The sequence below is a fragment of the Pristiophorus japonicus genome, chromosome 15 (assembly GCF_044704955.1).
Source record: "Pristiophorus japonicus isolate sPriJap1 chromosome 15, sPriJap1.hap1, whole genome shotgun sequence".
NCBI classification, from domain to species: domain Eukaryota; kingdom Metazoa; phylum Chordata; class Chondrichthyes; family Pristiophoridae; genus Pristiophorus; species Pristiophorus japonicus.
Genome location: NC_091991.1, coordinates 83,711,094 through 83,731,648, shown reverse-complemented (window position 1 = coordinate 83,731,648; position 20,555 = coordinate 83,711,094). Strand labels below are relative to the sequence as shown.

General features: G+C 49.2%; 1 protein-coding gene across 2 annotated transcripts in view; it reads left to right on the top strand.

Annotated features, from left to right (window-relative positions):
• Positions 1 to 10,270, top strand: part of LOC139280883 (DENN domain-containing protein 5B) — a 340,537-nt gene extending 330,267 nt beyond the window's left edge. For both annotated transcript variants that reach the window (XM_070900669.1, XM_070900668.1), the window contains 2 exons: positions 1,919 to 2,093; positions 5,609 to 10,270. In XM_070900669.1, coding sequence (XP_070756770.1) covers positions 1,919 to 2,093; positions 5,609 to 5,792 — 359 coding nt within the window. In that variant the 3' untranslated portion in view covers positions 5,793 to 10,270. The remainder of the gene's footprint in view (positions 1 to 1,918; positions 2,094 to 5,608) is intronic.
• The last annotated feature ends 10,285 nt before the right edge of the window (positions 10,271 to 20,555 follow it).

Below are 20,555 nucleotides of genomic sequence, written 5' to 3'. Positions count from 1 at the left end.
TTCTACCAAGTATTTAAATGAGAGATTTGCCAATATATATTAGTGCACCTCTGCACTCATCATAGGCAGTCCCTCGGAATCGAGGAAGACTTGCTCCCACTCTAAAAATGAGTCCTTAGATGGCTGAACAGTCCGATACAAGAAACACAGTCTCTGTCACAGGTGGGACAGATAGTCGTTGAGGGAAAGGGTGGGTGGGACTGGGACCGTGGGGTAGGGGAAATGTCAGTCGACTAGCCTTTGTTACTGACGGAGAGTATTGAACTTGAAAAGATCCATCCTGGCTTTGTTTTCTAACAGAAGCTCTGGGCAGTTTTTTGTTTCTTCCTCTTTGCTCATCCCTTAGCGTAGTGGCGCTGAGGTCAATTGTAATATCCCAACTGTTTACAGCTGAGAACTTTAGTCAGGGACAACATTCCCGGCTTTGCACTGTGGCAGTATACCGCCATCTTGTGGCACAAAGGTGCATGCCCTCAAAAGACAGTTGGAACGAGTTCCATTTGCACTGTCTCCGACCAAATGGTGCAGTAAGCTTCTCTCGTCACTTCTCTGCTTTTTATTCGCTGATGGTCCTGCTCGCTCAGTCTCAGACAGGCCTTCAGTGCAGTCATCAGTAACAGTTTCAGGCACAAGACAACCATCGGTCCATCTAGCTTCAGTGTTGTCCAAAACATTCGCCACTAGCCACATTGGGAAGCCAGATGTGACTGGTTGCATTTCTGATGAGTAAATACAAATTGAGTAATCGACACTGTCGATGGGCATTTCACATTGACACATGCACGCGAACTTTCGCCCACGGGTCTCCCAAATTGGGTCGAGCGGAGGCACATGGTCTGAGCTCCTACATTGTAAATTTGGCGGAAGTGGATTTGTAACTGGCCCCGTTAGGTAGCTGTGAGTTGGTGGTCCACGTGCACGGCCACCACCCACCTCACTGAAAGGGGAGGGAGGGTCAGAGGCCATCACAGCAGGTTCACCAGGAGAGTTCATCACCCTAGCCGTGATTTCCACACTGGATTTAAGTACGAGCTCTGATTGTGCTCTGCTACAAGTTACAAGCAGTCACATTTTTTTGATTTCAGTCAGAATCAATGACTATTCCCTTGTCCGCACCCCTGAGAGTGTCACCTCCTTGCTGGGATTAGCCAGCCCCCCTCCAATATCTGGACACAAGAGAGCACTTCATGGAAATGAGGGTCAGCAGGGTCACAGGTCAGAGGGTCACCATGGTAATTGATCACCATGGGGAGGGGGTGGGGGAGGGCACATGGGCCATTCCTGTCCTGACTCGATGCACGCACACACTCAGTCACTGTCACTCACACACACTCACTCACACAGACAAACACTCGCTCACACTGTCACTCTCTTATTCACTCTCAAACACTCATACTCACTCACTCACTTGCACACACTCGCATACATACACCCTCAGACATACTCACACAAACACTCATTCACACTCACACTCACACTCTCTTATTCACTCTCACTCACATACACATACACACACACACACATCCTCAGACACACTCTCACAAACATTCACTCACACAATCTTTCACAAACACACACTCTCACTGCACTCTCATACTCATGCTCTCACTCACTCTCCCACACTCTTACTCCTGTCACTGATTCCCACTCACTCACTCTCCCGCTCATTCACTCAGTTTCACACACTCTAACTCACTCTCACACACTGACTGGATGTCGGGTGGGGAGCTGAGGCCCAGTGTAGCTGTACTCCCAGTGGCCCAGCTGCGATGAGCTACAGAGAGCAGACGTGATGTCTGCGACCCGGCCGTTTGCCGCCCTGGCTCGCTGCACCACACAGGGAGCCTGTGTCCAGCTTCAGGTCCTCCGCTTCCTCACAGTGCCACAATCTGATGTTTTTTCACCTCTCTAAACACAGAGAAAGCCATCGCATACTTTGAAACGGCCGAGGAGGATGAGGAGTCACAGGAGAGCCTCCTGCAGCTGAGGGCTTGCTCCACAACATTCTGTCAGTACGTCAACGCCATCAACACCGCCCCCAGAAGCATCGGCAAGGACGGCAAGCTGCAACTGCTCGTGTGTCTCGGGGCAAGGTACGGACAGATAATCCCAAGTACAAGTCTTGTGAGGTTTCTCATTTATTACTCAGCTATAAGCAGGGAGAGTTACCCTCCTTTCCTGCCCCCGCTCTCCTCACCGGCTGATTCCTGCAGCGTCCATTAGTGCCAGCAGCCCCCGGTGTGTGTCTGTGGTGATTGCTGCCTCTCGCTCGCTCTCTCTCACTCACTCGCTCTCTCACTCACTCTCACACTCTCTCTCTCTCTCTCTCTCTCTCGCTCTCGCACACACTCGCTCTCGCTCGCTCGCGCTCTCGCACTCTCTCGCTCGCACTCACTCTCTCTCACTCTCTCTCTCACTCTCGCACTCTCTCTCGCAGTCTCTCTCGCACTCTTTCTCTCGCTCGCTCTCTCTCCCTCGCTCCCTCTCTCTCTCGCACACACTCTCTCGCTCGCACTCTCTCGCACTCTCTCACTCTCTCGCACTCTCACTCTCTCTCACTCTCTCTGTATTTGTGGTTCTTTCTCTCTGCCTGCTGTTCTCTCTCTATCTTTGTGTGCTTTTCCTCTATCCCGGTTTCCTCTCTCTATTGTGCCTTTCTCTCTCTCTCTCTGCCTAGTTTTTCCTCTACTCCTGTGTCCTTTAAGTTCTCTCTCTCTATCCTTCTGTCCTTGCAGTTCTCTCTCTCCCTCACTCTATTCCTCTGTCCTTATATTTCTCGTACTCTCCTTCCTCTTCACCACCTCTCTTTTCCTCCTCTCTTCTCCTCCTCTCCCTTTCTCTCCTCTCTCCTCTCCTCCAGCGGTGCAGCCCAATGGGGGAGAGTGGTGCAGCAGTGGGGGGGAGCGATGGGGGGGGAGCGATGGGCGGAGCAGTGGGGGTGGGGGGGAGCGGTGCAGCGGTGGGGGGGGGAGCGATGGGCGGAGCAGTGGGGGTGGGGGGGAGCGGTGCAGCGGTGGGGGGGGAGCGGTGGGGGTGGGGGGAAGTGGTGGGGGGGAGCGATGGCGGAGCAGTGGGAGTGGGGGGGGAGCGATGGGCGGAGCAGTGGGGGTGGGGGGAACGATGGTCGGAGCAGTGGGGGTGGGGGGGGAGCGATGGCGGAGCAGTGGGAGTGGGGGGGGAGCGATGGGCGGAGCAGTGGGGGTGGGGGGGGGAGCGGTGGGCGGAGCAGTGGGGGTGGGGGGAACGATGGTCGGAGCAGTGGGGGTGGGGGGGGAGCGATGGCGGAGCAGTGGGGGTGGGGGGGAGCGGTGGGCGGAGCAGTGGGGGTGGGGGGGGGAGCGGTGGGCGGAGCAGTGGGGGTGGGGGGAACGATGGTCGGAGCAGTGGGGGTGGGGGGGGAGCGATGGGCGGAGCAGTGGGGGTGGGGGGGAGCGGTGGGCGGAGCAGTGGGGGTGGGGGGGGGAGCGGTGGGCGGAGCAGTGGGGGTGGGGGGAACGATGGTCGGAGCAGTGGGGGTGGGGGGGGAGCGATGGGCGGAGCAGTGGGGGTGGGGGGGAGCGGTGGGCGGAGCAGTGGGGGTGGGGGGGAGCGGTGGGCGGAGCAGTGGGGGTGGGGGGGAGCGGTGGGCGGAGCAGTGGGGGTGGGGGGGAGCGGTGGGCGGAGCAGTGGGGGTGGGGGGGAGCGGTGGGCGGAGCAGTGGGGGTGGGGGGGGAGCGGTGGGGGGGAGCGATGGGCGGAGCAGTGGGGGTGGGGGGAGTGGTGGGGGGGGAACGGTGGGGGTGGGGGGGGAGCGATGGGCGGAGCACTGGGTGTGGGGGGAGTGGTGGGCGGAGCAGTGGGGGTGGGGGGGGAGCAGTGGGGGTGGGGGGAGCGGTGGGCGGAGCAGTGGGGGGGGAGCGGTGGGCGGAGCAGTGGGGGTGGGGGGGGAGCAGTGGGGGTGGGGGGGAGCGGTGGGCGGAGCAGTGGGGGTGGGGGGAGTGGTGGGGGGAACGGTGGGGGTGGGGGGGGAGCGATGGGCGGAGCACTGGGTGTGGGGGGAAGTGGTGGGCGGAGCAGTGGGGGTGGGGGGGGAGCAGTGGGTGTGGGGGGGAGCGGTGGGCGGAGCAGTGGGGGTGGGGGGAGTGGTGGGGGGGAACGGTGGGGGTGGGGGGGGAGCGATGGGCGGAGCAGTGGGTGTGGGGGGGGAGCGGTGGGCGGAGCAGTGGGGGTGAGGGGAGTGGTGGGGGGAGCGGTGGGTGTGGGGGAGGAGCGATGGGCGGAGCAGTGGGTGTGGGGGGGGAGCGGTGGGCGGAGCAGTGAGGGTGAGGGGAGTGGTGGGGGGAGCGGTGGGTGTGGGGGAGGAGCGATGGGCGGAGCAGTGGGTGTGGGGGGGGAGCGGTGGGCGGAGCAGTGAGGGTGGGGGGGAGCCGTGGGCGGAGCAGTGGGGGTGGGGGGGAGCGGAGCAGTGGGGGTGGGGGGGAGCGGTGGGGGGGAGCGGAGCAGTGGGGGTGGGGGGGGAGTGGTGGGGGGGAGCGGAGCAGTGGGGGTGGGGGGGAGCGGTGGGGGGGAGCGGAGCAGTGGGGGTGGGGGGGGAGTGGTGGGGGGGGGACCAGCAGACATGGAGATAATTGATTTGACATTTTTGGAACCTTGCAGTTCTGCCCTTGTTTTAGGACTCATAAGAAGGAAGTACTTGTACTCTCGTACACAATGACAATTTGCATTTATATAGCGGCTTTAACGTATAAAAATGTTCCAACATGCTTCACAGGAGCGTTATCAGACAAAAATTGACACCAAACCAAATAAGGAGGCATTAGGACAGGTGCCCAAAAGCTTGGTCAAAGAGGTAGGTTTAAAGGAGGGGAGAGGTAGAGAGGCGGAGCGGGTTAGGAAGGGAATTCCAGAACATAGGGCCCAGACAGTTAAAGGCATGGCCACCAATGGTGGGGCGAAGAGAATGAGGGATGGACTTGCATTTATACAGTGCCTTTCATGACCACTAGTCGTCTCACAGCGCTTTATAACCAATGAAGTAGTTTTGGAGTGTAGTCACTGTTGTAATGTAGGAAACGCAGCAGCCAATTTGCGCACAGCAAGCTCCCACAAACAGGAATGTGATAATGACCAGATAATCTGTTATTGTTATGTTGATTGAGGGATAAATATTAGCCAGGACACCGGGGAAGAACTCCCCTGCTCTTCTGCAAAATAGTGCCATGGGATCTTTCCCATCCACCCGAGAGAGCAGGCGGGGCCTCGGTTTAACATCTCATTCGAAAGATGGCACCTCCGACAGTGCAGCACTCCGTCAGCACTGCACTGGGAGTGTCAACCTAGAGTTTTGTGCTCAAATCCCTGGAGTGGGACTTGAACCCACAACCTTCTGACTCCGAGGCGAGTGTGCTACCCGCTGAGCCACAGCTGAGGAATGGTGAGTTCTTGGAGGGTTGTAGGGCTGGAGGAGGTTACAGAGATACACGAGAACCAGATCTCATTCAAAATGCTATCCGCCTCGTCTTGAATTAAGCTGCGGCCCTCTGTAGCAGGAGCTAAAGAGGAAAGGTGCACGGTGACCCCAGTTTCGATATGGCCCTTCACTTACCCCCTCTCTCTCTCTGTGCCGCAGGGATCATTTGCTCCCCCAATGGATCCCGTTGCTGGCGGACTGCCCGCTGATTTCGCAGATGTACGAGGATAGCGCCCTGCTCCGGGATCGCCCGGCTGTCAACTCGCTGATCCGGGTCCTGCAGACGCTGCACGAGTTCAACATCACGCTAGAAGCCTCGCTGGTCAAGGGCATCGACCTGTAGCACTGGTTTTGTCCGAAGACGGAGACTCTCCCCACCTCCCTCCACCCATCTCCCTCCGACATATTGCGGGGGAGGGGGGGGCGTCTGGGGTACCGGTCAGGTGACGCTGTACGGAGGCAGATATGAAACAGACTGTGTAATGGCCACACCCACCAACTGACCCCGGCAGAAGGAAATAATATTATCAAGAAGCCGAATAGATAACGAGAAGAGTATTTTCGCCTGTTAGATGTGTGTAAATAAATTGTACCTTTCCCGGATAGTTATTACACTGTCAGCCACTCACCAGAACTTACTGGTTTAAAAAATAGCTTTCATTTTGGAAACACTAGAGGGAGTTATCCCCCCCACCCCTCCCTCCAGTTGTACCCCAGTCATGTAAATATTGTGTGATTTTTTTTTGTTTTGTTTTGTTTTTATGCGGGTACATCTGTGTTAAATGAAGATAAACTCGGACTCCCATTTGGGGTTGTGAGCGAGCATCGCATTTTCCTCCAGGATTTTCTTTGGGCCTGCCTCTCTCATTTTGCCCCAACTCCAAAAATCCTGACACTGCACCCCCCCCCCCGCCTCATTTGTCCCACATGATCCCCTCACCCCCCCCCCCAAACCCTTCCCCTTGCTCGCTGCAAAAATAAAGCCACTGATGAATTAATTTTTTTAAATTTTTTCAGAGGCACTGTCGATTAACGAGCTGTCCTCCTTTTAAGTACACTGTGGTGCAGGGGCCTTGAGAATAGATTGATCCAAATACAAGGGCCTGTTTATAAGACCCACATTCCCCCGTCTCCCAGAGATGGGACTGGTGCCACTATGAGGAGCAGCAAAGTGGTTGTGAGGGCTACCTGGCAGTGTGCGAGTGCCCTTCACCCAGTGCCACTCCGAGTAGCACCAGTCTCATCTGCTGCCATAACCCGTTGATTTGCAAAAACAAAAATGATTTAATCATATTTCAATTATTTATTGGTGAAAACTTGAATCGCTCAGTTGGGGTTTGAGGGAGCCTGCGTGAGCCGTGGGTGAAACTGGAAGCAGAGCTCCCCCCGATGGACAGGTGGGGGAGTGCGGCGCTCTGTGCAGTGCCTCTCTGTGAAGACCAGCAACATTCCTTTCCCCTCCTCCGCCCCCCCCCCCTCACCCCCAGCCCTGCGCTGAAGTCAGCTGGTCTCACAGTTTATTGGGGTGCCATGTTCGGCCTCAGCGCCCCCTGGGTGAGGGAGGAGGAAAGCTGCTGCAAGTGCCACCTCCTTTGGCCAAAGAGCCGGCTGACGCTCGCTTCCCAGGCTGACACATTGGGTGAAGAGGAAGGCGAAGAATTAATGGAAAAATAAGGGAGAGGGCGTGCGGTGAGAAATAGTGTTTTTTTTTAAATCAGTATTTAAAAACAACTTGTGAATGCTGGAAATCTGAAATAAATGCTGGAAATATACTGCAAACTGCTGAGGAGACAAAGGACCTGATACATTGCAGGTCCTTTATTTACAGCGATGGGCCTTGAAGCCAAACGTTAATCTGCCTTCTGGTTTTAGAAGCTGTGCATTTCCAGTCTTTTTCAGTCATTTTAAGGAGTTGCCTTTTTGGGGGAGATAACCAAATACCATGTGGGGAGATTCCCAGTGTGGTGAGGAATTCCATGGGGAGGCTTGTGGAGATAAAGGCCCCTCTCTCCCATAGCCGCATTGGCACTCACTCCCACTGTCCAGGGAATGCTGTGTCTGAACATTCTTTCCATCTGAGTTTGATAAACACTGCAGGTGTGTGCTGTCTTCTGCATCAGGTCACAACTGAGCCAGTAGAATTCTGTTGAGAAGGAACAGGCAAGGTAGGTGGCAGTGCAGTCCCAAATCGCTACGAGCTTACAATTGTTTTCAGAATGGTTTTCTATTTTTCTTCTTTGGATACAATTGCTTGCGCATTAAGTCTGTTTGATTCAGTTAAGGTCTGTAGGTAACGCAGACCACCATGCCACGGGATGGTATCCCATGAGCGTAGGATAAAGGGTGACTTAAAAACCCCACCCTTCTCTCCATCCAGGAGCCGATGCCCCACCCTCCCAGGGAAGAGGTGAGACAAAACTGGCCCATTTCAGGAAAAGCTCTGGAAAATTCCTCCCCGACTCCGTAAGGCGTCTCCTGGAAACCATGGTTACCCATGATGCACTGAAGTAACACGCCTCTCCCCCTCTGATGTGCCGTGATACCTTCCTCATTCAGGACCTTGGCCAAGTCCCCCGTTATAAATGTCTGTAACATACCCGTAACTAATGCATCCAGGGTTGCCAACCCTGGAGTCGCCAGGGGTTAAAGGTTAATCACTAGGACACTGGGAGATAAATCATAGGGGCATTTAAAAAATGTCCTTTTTTTCCCTTTTTTTTTGGAACATTTTCATTCATTAGTTCCAAAAATGTGGAAGATGTGGAAAAACGGTTGTTTGATGACGGGGGTGGGGGGCGGGAGGTCACGTGCTGATACCTCCAGGAATATGTCCCACCAGAGTTGGCAACCCTAAACACATCTGTGAAAATTCTGGACACTGCAGGTACTGGGGGTTGGAACAATGCACGCACACATACAGTATTGCTGCTACAGACACTTCTTTAGTATCTGAATGTCCCATCCTTGCAAAGTTTAAATCCACGATTGAAAATTGAGCAGAGGCCCACACATTGTGGGACTAACATACCTGTGGGCATTGGCATTTGGGGACAACGATTCCTGGACGAATTTAAGGCACTTTATCGGAATATCTGAGCATATCCTCAACCGATGAGAAATGTTTGGCAAAACCCTTTTCTTCTGGAGAGGAATGAGTACCGATTGCATGCAGGTTAAGTATGGCTGTTCCTGCGCTAGGTTGGTAGATGCACGTGCAGCTGAACAGTGCAGACCAGGAGGTCCCAGCTTTGATATCCAGTCTGTGCTGAGTTGACTGATATCAGCTAGGGCTACAATTGGCATCGGCTCCCTCAACTCGTGTCCGTTGGCTAGGGAGCAGAATAATCAGCTCGGGCTCTCGCTCTCAGTCACTATCCAGTGACCGCTGAAAGGTACACGCGTGCGCATGGCTGCTGGGTGAGAACAAGCTCGGCCGCAGCGATGATGCCTACCACGGCCGAACAGCCAATGGCTCACCGGACTCGTACGTAAATAGCGGCCACGCAGGTGAGGTATTACAGGGGGCGCCTGGGGCACTATGCAAGAGCCCCCCGTCTGGATAGGGCGGAGGGCCAAATCTGGCTGCAAAACAGCAATGTGCAGATCACGTGATGATGCGTTTCAGCGCAACTTACCTAATTGCAAAAACAGCTGGCTAATTTGTTTGTGTGTGTGTGTGAACATGGGCACCCTATAAAGTGCAAGAGAAATCTGTTGCACCAGCTTTTCCTGCATTGCACATGAGTGCAGCAATTTATCCTCCATAGTTTTAAACCTTGCTGCGAACGATTCCGACACAAACCTGGCGGCTGGCCGATGATTCTACCTGCGGGTGGATGGGTGATTGGGGCCTTAAGCACATGAGCAAAGGCAGCTGGCCATGACATGATCAAACAGGGGCCCACTTCTGTGTCTCTGCTCAAGCTGATTGCTGTAGGCTGCTGAACAGGTATTAATGCGTACTCGGTGATCGTAGGTAGACGTGATCATAGTTTATTTTTTGAGTGCTGGACCTTAGGTTACTCTTTTTAAAATAAAAATGAATGTTAACTTTACATAGAATTAAATAGAATACACAGCACAGAAACAGGCCATTCGGCCTAGCTGGTTCATGCTGGTGTTTATGCTCCACACGCGTTCCCTCCCAACTTACTTCATCTCACCTTATCAGCATATCCTTCTATTCCTTCCTCCCTCATGTGTTTATCCAGCTTCCCCTTAAATGCATCTCTGCTATTCGCCTCAACCACTCTCTGTGGTAGAGAGTTCCACATTCTAACCACTCTCTGGGCAAAGAAGTTTCTCCTGAATTCCTTATTGGATTTATTTGTGATATTTATATTGATGGCCCCCTAGTTTTGGATTCCCCCACAAGTGGTAAAGTTCTTCTCTGCGCCGACACTATCAAACCCCTTCAAAGTGTTATCACGTCACCCCTCAGCCTTCTCTTTTGTAGAGAAAATAGCCCCAGCCTGTTCAGTCTTTTGTGATTGTTATAACCTCTCAGTTCTGGTATTGTTTGTCGGCAGTGTGGAATTCCAATATTTCCGTTCTCTTTCCCCCCCACCCCTGTGTTATGGGCTTGCTTTCCCAATGAGACGCCAGTACTGCAGACTAACACTGACTGTGCACAAGACTCTCTTCTTCCTGATCCTTACCGAAGCTTGTGACTGACGCGCGCACACTACCCGGATTTGTGTAAAATAATGCGTTATTATTAAAGAATCTGATAAATGTTATCAGTGGAAAATGTGAATTGCCGACTTTGTACATGTGTCCTATAACTGATGCATTGGTAATAAAAGATACGGAAGCTGACAAGTTGTGTGTTCGTAGCTGGGGTGTAAGTTTGTGCCCGCAGTCGGTTGACATACGAATGCACAAAAACGACGGCAGGAAAAGACCAGTCGGTCCATCAAGCCTCCCTTACACTCACAATAACTGGACCGTTGTGACCAGACACTTCGCCCCACACCCCCCATCCCATCGCAGCCATGCAATCTCCTCGGAGAGGTCAAACCAAAACAGAAAAATCTTGAGCCAATAACAACAACAACGTGTATTTATATAGCGCCTTTAACGTAGTGAAACGTCCCCAGGCGCTTCACAGGAGTGTTATAAGACATTTGACACAGAGCCACATAAGAAGAAATTACAACTTGGTCAAAGAGGTAGGTTTTAAGGAGCTTCTTAAAGGAGGAGAGAGAGGCGGAGAGGTTTAGGGAGGGAGTTCCAGAGCTGAAGGCACAGCCGCCAAGGGTTGAGCAGTTATGATCAGGGATGCTCAAGAGGGAAAAATTAGAGGAGCGCAGATATCTCGGGAGGTGGGGGAGGGGAGGGTTGTGGGGCTGGAGGAGATTACAGAGATAGGGAGGGGTGAAGCCATGGAGGGATCTGTAAACAACGACGAGAATTTTTAAATTGAGGCGTTGGTTAACCGGGAGCCAATGAAGGTCGGCGAGCACAGGGGTGATGGGTGAGTGGGACTTGTTGCGAGTTAGGACATGGGCTGCCGAGTTTTGGATGACCTCAAGCTTACAATAAGGGGAAAAAAATCTTCAGGTGATGAAATCCAGTGTCGGGGATCACATGGACCGAGTGTTACCTGTAAGATCACTTGCCTTCGATACGACATGACCTCTGCCCCAGTTAGCGACCGGTCAAACTCCCTCTTGAAGGCGATGCAGAGAGTCAGCGCCCATCGCACCAGCCGGAAATGTATTCCCGAGGCTCCCTGCTCTCTGGTGAAAGAAGCACCGTCTAATATCCTGTCTATTTTTCCTTTCTTATTTTGCTACTTTAAGCATTGGCAGGCCTGGTATAGCACAGTTAGGTTTAGAGTCGAGAATTTAGGCAATGTGGATCAAGACTGAACTCGTGTGCCCCTTTGATGATCAATCAGCACCTAACCTCTTGTGTCGGGCATGAAAGTGAGCAACTGAGGTCACAAGGTAGATTGGGATGATGACCATTTGATCTCGCCCTCCCAGAATTCCAACCCTACCATCTTCCCATTACTTCCATCTGTTTCATAACTGTGTCCAGGCCTGTTTCTCCTACTTCACCCTATGTAAAGCTGCCCTTCATAATCCTGATCCTGTGTTCCCTTGTCCTGCTGCCTTCCGGCATCTGGAACTACCGCTCCAGAGTTGCTTTCTCCCGTAAAGCACCTGGGAGAACTCTATAATTCTGGGTATCCCAAACTCAAATTGGGCTTAGGAAAGGAGACTTTGAGGTAATCAAGTTTTCCAGACTATGATGGGGGACTGTAAGCATTGTTCATCAGTCTAATACCAGGGACATCAATTAATGATTCGGAATTTAGACGTAAGGAAGAAAGCCGGGCAGAACTATTTGTCACCCAAAAGGTAATAGAGTTGCAGAAGAAGTTACCAGAAAACACCAGGGTTGAAAGGGTTAAATTACGAGGACACGCTACATCGGCTTGGGTTGCACTCCGTTGAGTTTAGAAGATTGAGGAGTGATCTGATCAAGGTCTTTACAAATGAAAAAGGGATTCTACAGGGTAGATGAAGAGAGTCTATTTCCTCAATTCTAGAACAAGGGAGCACAATCTGAAATTAAAGCTCGGCCATTTAGGAGAAATTAGGGAGCACCTCGATTTTTTGCAAAAGGGTAGTTGGATTCTGCAACTCTCTCCCCCAAAAGGCTGTGGAGGCTGCAACAATGGAAATTTTCAAGACTGAGATTAATAGGTTTTGGTTATGTAAGGATATTAAGCGATTTAAATACAAGTTGTTGTTGATATGGATCAAAAGCAGGTGAGCTGAGTTGAGATATGATGTAATAGAATGTTGGAACAGGGTCACGGAGATGAAAGGCCTACTCTTGCTCCGATATTAAAAGTGCCCAATATAAGTGGGGTTAAAGGACAATTAGATGTGCCATTGGACATAGAGGGATTTGAGAGGTTTGGTAAGAAGATAGGTTTTGGGAGTTGGTTTATTTTGGGCCAAGTTGGTTGTCAGGCAAATTTGGTCACTAGTTAATTTAATTTGGAATTAGCAACAAAAAAATAATTTCCTGGCTCCATAACTGACCTTGTCCAAGAAATGATGGACATGGTAATAGCAAGACTTTCAAGGGGCCCAAAATTCACCGTCCCCAAAGGGACAGCTACCGCGAAGTTTGGGCGGTCGACCAAAACAAATCGATGGTCCGCCACAGTCGGGTACTTTCCCCCCCTCCCCGAGCTATATTCAGCTTGGGGAGGATTTGAGCGGTTTTCACTTTCACCGGAAATGGCGCGGTAAAGTTGCTGTAAAGGAAGGTTTCCAGCGGTGAGCTCTGCAGCATGTGAGCCGCTGGAAAGGGACTACCTCAGCAAAATTCATCGAGGAAAAGGTAGGACTTTCCCCGGCAGTGCCTGGTGAGTTTTTTGATACGGTGCATGAAAGCAACACTGAGATCCTTTGGTAGGTAAAAAGTTTATTTATTGTTTTTATTTCATTTTTTAGCATGCATCTGCAGTATTTATCTTCTGATATAGTTTTATTAATTATTAGTGTTTTTATTTCATTTTCCATGGTCTGCAGTATTCATCTCTTGATATAGTTTTATTAATTGTTTTGGCTCCATTAAACCTGCTGAGTGCTGCTCAGAGGTTTGCACATACCCCTTTACTTTTGTACAACTTTCAGGTCTGACTCTTTAGTGGAGGCCTGTGAGCTGCAGAGACCTGCTTGGCAGAGTTGACCCTGAGGATGGGAGGAGTGTTGGGAGGGCGACACCTGGTACACCTGGTCAGAAGCAGGGCGGCACGCAGGAGAAGATGTCACCGTCAGCACCGTGCAGACAGACAGCGGGCAAGGGAGGCAGCAGCCATGATTCGTTCATTCTGCGCCAGACCAGAGTGCCCGCCGTCTTCACCGGCCCGAATCAGGATTGCGGTTGGCTGCTTGGGGACAAGGGATATTCCCTGTCCACTTGGCTTCTCACTCCTCTGTGGAACCCCAGGACAGCGCCAGAGCATGCATACAATGACGCTCATTGTGCCACCAGATGCATCATCGAGCAGTGCATAGACATCCTTGAACAGAGGTTCCGGTGCCTGGACCACTCTGGTGGCACCTTGCAGTACTCTCCTCAATGGGTCTCCATAATCGTCGTGGTCTGCTGCATGCTGCACAACCTGGCCATCATGAGGGGACAACCGCTGGAGGTCGAGCTAGCAATACTACCTGAGGAGGAGGAGGAGGTGGTGCAGGAGGAGGAGGTGGTGCAGGAGGAGGAGGATCCCTGTCACCCCAGAGCTAGGAGGCGTCGACCCATCGCCACTCTGGAAGGGCCAGGTGCAGACTGACCAGCACCCTCCTGGGAGGGTGCGTCCTCACATATATGGAGGTGCCCGACACCTCCCCTGCAATCTCCCTCCATTCATTATGTACTGGTGGTCTGCCAGGTCTCCCCACATCAGGAAACAGTATTCTTCTTCTGTCCTCCACACCGTCCATCCGTGTCTCCAGCTCCATATCAGTGAACCTGTTGGCTCTCCTTGCACCTCTTACACCAGTCTCCTTCCAACCTCCTTCCCCCCTCAGGGCCTTGCTGCAAACCCTGCCCTTTAAATAGACCAGGGAGCAGCTGGCTCATTAAAAACCCTTACCTGCATGCTGAATTTCTCAGCGGTGATAACGCTCAAATTAAGACAGCCACACCGCTGAAAAATCCACTTTGGAAGGGTTCATTAGCGGTGGAACCTATTTGTTGACTTTTGGAGCTGAATATGGGGGGGGGGGTGGCCCAGCCACGAAAAAATTTTCAGAGCTAATGGCCACAAAAAGGTGGGGGGAGCAGCAGCTTTCCAGTGGTGCTGAATTTCGGGTCCCTCAATCTCAGTCCCTCAGAGGTTTAAGTCTCAGCCTGAGTCATTCAGATGAGGAAGGTCCCAGATTTGATCGCTTGATCAGTGCTGTATTAGTTGAGTTTAGCCAGGGCCGCTGTCAGAAGTGCTGCACCTGACTGTAGCGCTCCTGGGTGAGACAAGATTGCGACTGATGGGCGTCTGATGACCCCTGCTGGCGGTGGGCGGATGTATGCATTGGGTGAGGGTGGGATTGGGCTTGATGGAGAGCTAACCCACACCCTGTAGTCAAATAATCCGCTGGCACTTGCTATAATGGCTACTTTCACAAGGTGACCACTGCCTATGGAATCATACCCTAGGGAACATAAGAACATAAGAAATAGAAGCAGGAGTAGGCCATACGGCCCCTCGAGCCTGCTCCACCATTCAATAAGATCATGGCTGATCCAATCATGGACTCAGCTCCACTTCCCTGCCCGCTCTCCATAACCCCTTATCCCCTTATTGTTTAAGAAACTGTCTATTTCTGTCAAATTTATTCAATGTCCCAGCTTCCACAGCTCTCTGAGGCAGTGAATTCCACAGATTTATAACCCTCTGAGAGAAGAAATTTCTCTTCATCTCTGTTTTAAATGGGCGGCCCCTTGTTCTAAGATCGTGCCCTCTAGTTCTAGTTTCCCCCATCAGTGGAAACATCCTCTCTGCATCCACCTTGTCAAGCCCCCTCATAATCTTATACGTTTCGATAAGATCACCTCTCATTCTTCTGAATTCCAATAAGCAGAGGCCCAACCTACTCAACCTTTCCTCATAAGTCAATCCCCTCATCCCCAGAATCAACCTAGTGAACCTTGTCTGAACTGCCTCCAAAGCAAGTATATCCTTTTGTAAATATGGAAACCAAAACTACACGCAGTATTCCAGGTGTGGCCTCACCAATACCTTGTATAGCTGTACTGCTTTTATACTGCATCCCTTTTGCAATAAAGGCCAAGATAACATTGGCCTTCTTGATCACTTGCTGTACCTGCATACTTTCCTTTTGTGTTTCATGCACAAGTACCCCCAGGTCCCACTGTACTGCGGCACTTTGCAATCTTTCTCCATTTAAATAATAACTTGCTCTTTGATTTTTTTCTGCCAAAGTGCATGACCTCACACTTTCCAACATTATACTCCATCTGCCAAATTGTTGCCCACTCACTTAGCCTGTCTATATCCTTTTGCAGATTTTTTGTGTCCTCCTCACACATTGCTTTTCCTCTTTGTATCGTCAGCAAACTTGGCTACATTACACTCAGTCCCTTCTTCCAAGTCATTAATATCGATTGTAAATAGTTGGGGTCCCAGAACTGATCCCTGCGACACCCCACTCTTACTTACTGATTGCCAACCAGAGAATGAACCATTTATCCCGACTCACTGTTCTCTGTTAATTAGCCAATCTTCTATCCATGCTAATATATTACCCCCAACCCGGTGAACTTTTATCTTGTGCAGTAACCTTTTATGTGGCACCTTGTCAAATGCCACATCCACTGGTTCCCCTTTATCCACCCTGTTCGTTACATCCTAAAAGAACTCCAGCAAATTTGTCAAACATGACTTCCCCTTCATAAATCCATGCTGACTCTGCCTGACCGAATTTTGCTTTTTCAAATGTCCTGCTACTGCTTCTTTAATAATGGACTCCAACATTTTCCCAACCACAGATGTTAGGCTAATTGGTCTATAGTTTCCTGCTTTTTGTCTGCCTCCTTTTTTAAACAGTGGCGTTACATTTGCAGTTTTCCAATCTGCTGGGACCTCCCCAGAATGCAGGGAATTTTGGTAAATTACAACCAATGCAAGGAGTTGATACTTTCACAAGTGGAAGTGACAAAATTGGAAAGCAAAAAAAAAGAATGCGTCGAAATGAAAATGGAAGGGACAGAAAATAAGCAACAACAACATGCACTTATATGGTGCCTTTAACATATAAAAATGTTTCAAGGCGCATCACAGGAGCGGTATCAGACATAATTTGACATCGAGCCACATAAGAAAGAAAAGAAAGACTTGGATTTATATAGCGCCTTTCACGACCACCGGACGTCTCAAAGCGCTTTGCAGTCAATGACATTCTTTTGGAGTGTAGTACTGTTGTAATGTGGGAAATGCGGCTGCCATATGCGCACAGCAAGCTCCCACAAACAGCAATGTAATAATGACCAGAAAATGTGTTTTTTTGTTATGTTGATTGAGGGATAAATATTGGCCAGGACACCGGGGATAACTCCCCTGCTCTTTTCGAAATAGTGCCATGGGATCTTTTGCGTCCACCTCAGAGAGCAGACGGGACCTCGGTTTAACGTCTCATCCAAAAAACGGCTCCTCCAACAGTGCAACACTCCCTCAGCACTGCACTGGAGTGTCAGCCTAGATTTTTTTTGTGCTCAAGTCCCTGGAGTGGGACTTGAACACACAACTTTCTGACTCAGAGGTGATAGTGCTACCCACTTTTTTTTAATAATTAATATTTATTGAACATTTACAACATCGTGATCATTCCATTGTATTATACAAATCCATTCCACTCCTCTGCGCAGCCGTTCCTCCAACACATATAATTACCTGAAGTTTAATTTGTCTCCTGAAGCATATAATAATCTATTGTACTTTACAAATTGATTATAAAATACTATCTTTAAATTATTTTCTGATTAAATATCCACAGAGCCTTATAATGATATTTTAGTTTATATTTAAAATACTCTTTTAGGTTTATTCTCCTCCCCTTAAAAAACAGAGCATTCCTTCTTTGCACAATCACAAATCTAGCCAAATTGAACATTAAGTTAATTGCCGCTCCGCTAGACTCGGCCAGACTCTCCTGCAATCCCCATCTCAAAATTGAGTCCCACGGGATTCCCATTCTTGCTCTTCAGTCCCCACCCAGCAAGAAAACCTCATACACCTGTCGAACACAGTACTTAAAATACTCTAACTGCGGACATAACACCAGCAAATGGGACAGAGTCTCATCCCATGTCCTACACACTGGGCAAGTTGCCACCTCTACTCGCCCAATCTTACATAAGACTATCATGGTAAAAATCCAGTTATGAGCCAATTTGAAATCCAGTTCAATCCACTCTGGACATTTAATATTCGTCGACACTCCTTTCCAAATTCTGTTGAAGTCCAGCTGCGGGTATATCTTCTGCCAAAACTTTTGACCAGCAGGTGTCTTAAATCTCCAATCTTTAAATACCCCATAGAATTCTCGAGTATTACAATTGTCAAATTGGACCAACTCCTCCTCTTTCTCCAGCAGAAAGCTTGGAAAAGCGGGACGCATTATACCTCCTTTGGAGATTTGCGTATTTATTTCTTCCATCCAATCCTGTGGCATTGCCCTCACAATCTTCTCACACATGATCCTAATTGCTTTTTCCTCTTCCCCCTGATCCTCCTCCCAAATCATGTCCCTCACTCCCGCTTCCGGCAGCCAACCTGGAATTACCTCATATAATACATTTTTCACATATATAATACCGGCTTTTATAAAAGCTTGATTAAATAATACCTCTCTTTCAATGTTGACCCACCTGTTCAAAAATAAGGGCTGTTCTAAAAATTCCTCAGCACCTTTGGGCATAAACTGCACACTTTTTAAGAATTGGGCCCAAGTGTCTACAACCCCTTATAAAACCCAGGGAGAGGTTTAATCGATTTCAAAAACATATTGTTGTATTCCATATAAAATATTCCCTGTCCTCCTATCCCACTTAATTTAAAAAAATGCTGGAACCAACTCTTCCAAAAACTTGTATTTGACTTCTGAAGAAATCTCTTCACCCATTTAATACTAAAGGATTTTTTCTTCAAATCAATATCTGGGAAATTGAGTCCTCCCTGATTTTGCTGTCCAATGATGGTATTGTAAGCAACCAAGGCTGGTTTCCCTTCCCATAAAAACTTTACACAACCTCTCGGATAGACTTTTCCGCCCACTCAGGAATATCCTCCACTGTCAATAAGTGCCATAGTTTAGATAGCAGGAGAGCTGCCACCACTGTCGCTCTTCCTTGCACTTTCAACCATCTTCTTTCCCATCTTCCCAAAATCTTTGTAATTTTCATAACCTTTGGTTCCCAATTTAGTCGATCCACTTCATTCCCTATCCTTCTTGCACCCCAGAATTTCTAAAACCTCCACCACCTTCAAAGGGCTTTCCTCCCCCCACTCCCCCCGACTCCTTCCCACAACCAGGCATTGGGACTTACTGTAATTCACTCTGGCTCCTGAAGCTCTACAAGACTCCTCCACTACTCCCATAGCTTTCCTCACTGACTCCCCATCTCTCAGCGTTAAGGTCGTGTCATCTGCATATTAGTGTATACCCGATACCTGCCCGGAACTGGGAACCGCAATCCCGACTACACCTTGTTGCTTTTGCATCATGTAACCTAATGATTCTGCTGCCAATGTATACAACAATGGGGACAGGGGACAATCCAGTCTCACTGATCTCTGTATTGGAAAATACCTGTATAAAAAATCATTACATTTAACACAGCTAAATGTGTTTGAATAAAAAATCCTTATCCACTCAATGACATTTTCCCCAAAACCAAATGCTTCCAAAACCATCAATAAAAACTCATGAGAGACTCTATCAAAGGCTTTCTCTTGATCTATCTTTAGCACATAAGCTTCCCTTCTACTCTCTTCCATGAGTTCTATCGCATCTCGGATTGAGACCACAGAGTCAGCGATGTCCCGGCCTCCAACTCCATAGGCCTGAGAGGACGAAACTATCTGCTTCATATGATTTGCCATAACCCTCGCCAAGATCTTATAATCCACAGTTAATAATATGATGAGCCTCCAATTCTTCAGATCCCTTCCATCCCATTTATTTTTATAAGCTAAGCTTATGATACCTCTCCTCGTAGATGGGGCCAGGCTTCCCTCAGTTTTAATCTCCTTAAAAACCTCTAAGACCAATGGACTTAAAATCTCTAAACATTCTTTATAAAATTCTGCACTTAGTCCATCAGACCCTGGCTTCCGCCACCCCCCCCCCCCCTTTCATTCCACTTATTGCTACGTTTATTTCTGCTAATCCTCTTTCTTTGTCACACATCTCTCATCCTCCTTTAAAACCTCTTCAATAAAAGCACTAACCTTCTCCATCGCTAAATTGGAAATGTTTTCTTTTGTATATAACTCTTGATAAAAGCTACTAGCCGCCTCCATAATCTCTGCACTTTCTTTTCCCCAACCTTCAACTACAATTAATGATAACCTTTATCGCAACTTCTCTTGCTCTAGAAAATATCTAGTGCATCTTTCTCCCTCCAATGCATCTTTAGCCTTTGCACGGAGAATGGCCCCCTTGCATTTTTCAGCTTGCAATAATTCCCACTCTTCCTTTAAAACTTTCCATTTAGTCTCTGCTCCCTTATCCCCTCCGTCAACTACTTTACAGATATCTGTAAACCTTCTGTTTATATTCTCTTCTTGACGCTGGTTAGCTGTTGCTCTTTCTTTCCCATAACGCACTGGAAAAACTTTTACCTCATATTTGAAATTGTCCCACCAACCTCTTTTTTTCTTTCAAGAATAAAGGTTCCTTCTGAGCATTCTTTATTATATTTAAAATCCCTTCTTTAAAAGCAATTTCTTTCAGGTACTGATTATTTAAAATCCACACCCTTGGACTGATCTTAACTCTGCTGTTCCTAATTTTAAGAACCAAAGCCGAGTGGTCACTAAAAAATACTTTTTATAATAAATCTCCATCACCTCAGAACTTAACCTTTCCCGCATTAATACAAAATCTATTCGGCTCTGTTTTAAAACATCACTCACACAACCTCTTCTGGAGAATTTCCTGAGTATTGAGTTCCGATTCCTCCATAAGTCTCTCAAATTTAAATTTGTCACCATTTTTACAATCCTTATCATCCTTAAAGGTCATCTGGGCTGAAATGTTCATCCGAGATAAAAAATACATTAAAATTCCCCACGATACAAGGGTTTTCTGCCTCTGGCACTTCTGTGAATAACCACCGAAAAAACTCACGCCGCTTACAATGGTCATTCACCGCAGAGATATTAAAGAGATCACAATTCAATTCAATTTAGCTATAAAAAATCTCCCCTCAGTGGCCTTGTCCACCAATGCAATATTCTCTTTCCTGATATGTATGCCCTTGCATTTCTGGTATCATCCTTGTAAATCTTCTCTTCACCCTCTCCAGTGACTCTATACCCTTTTTATAATATGGC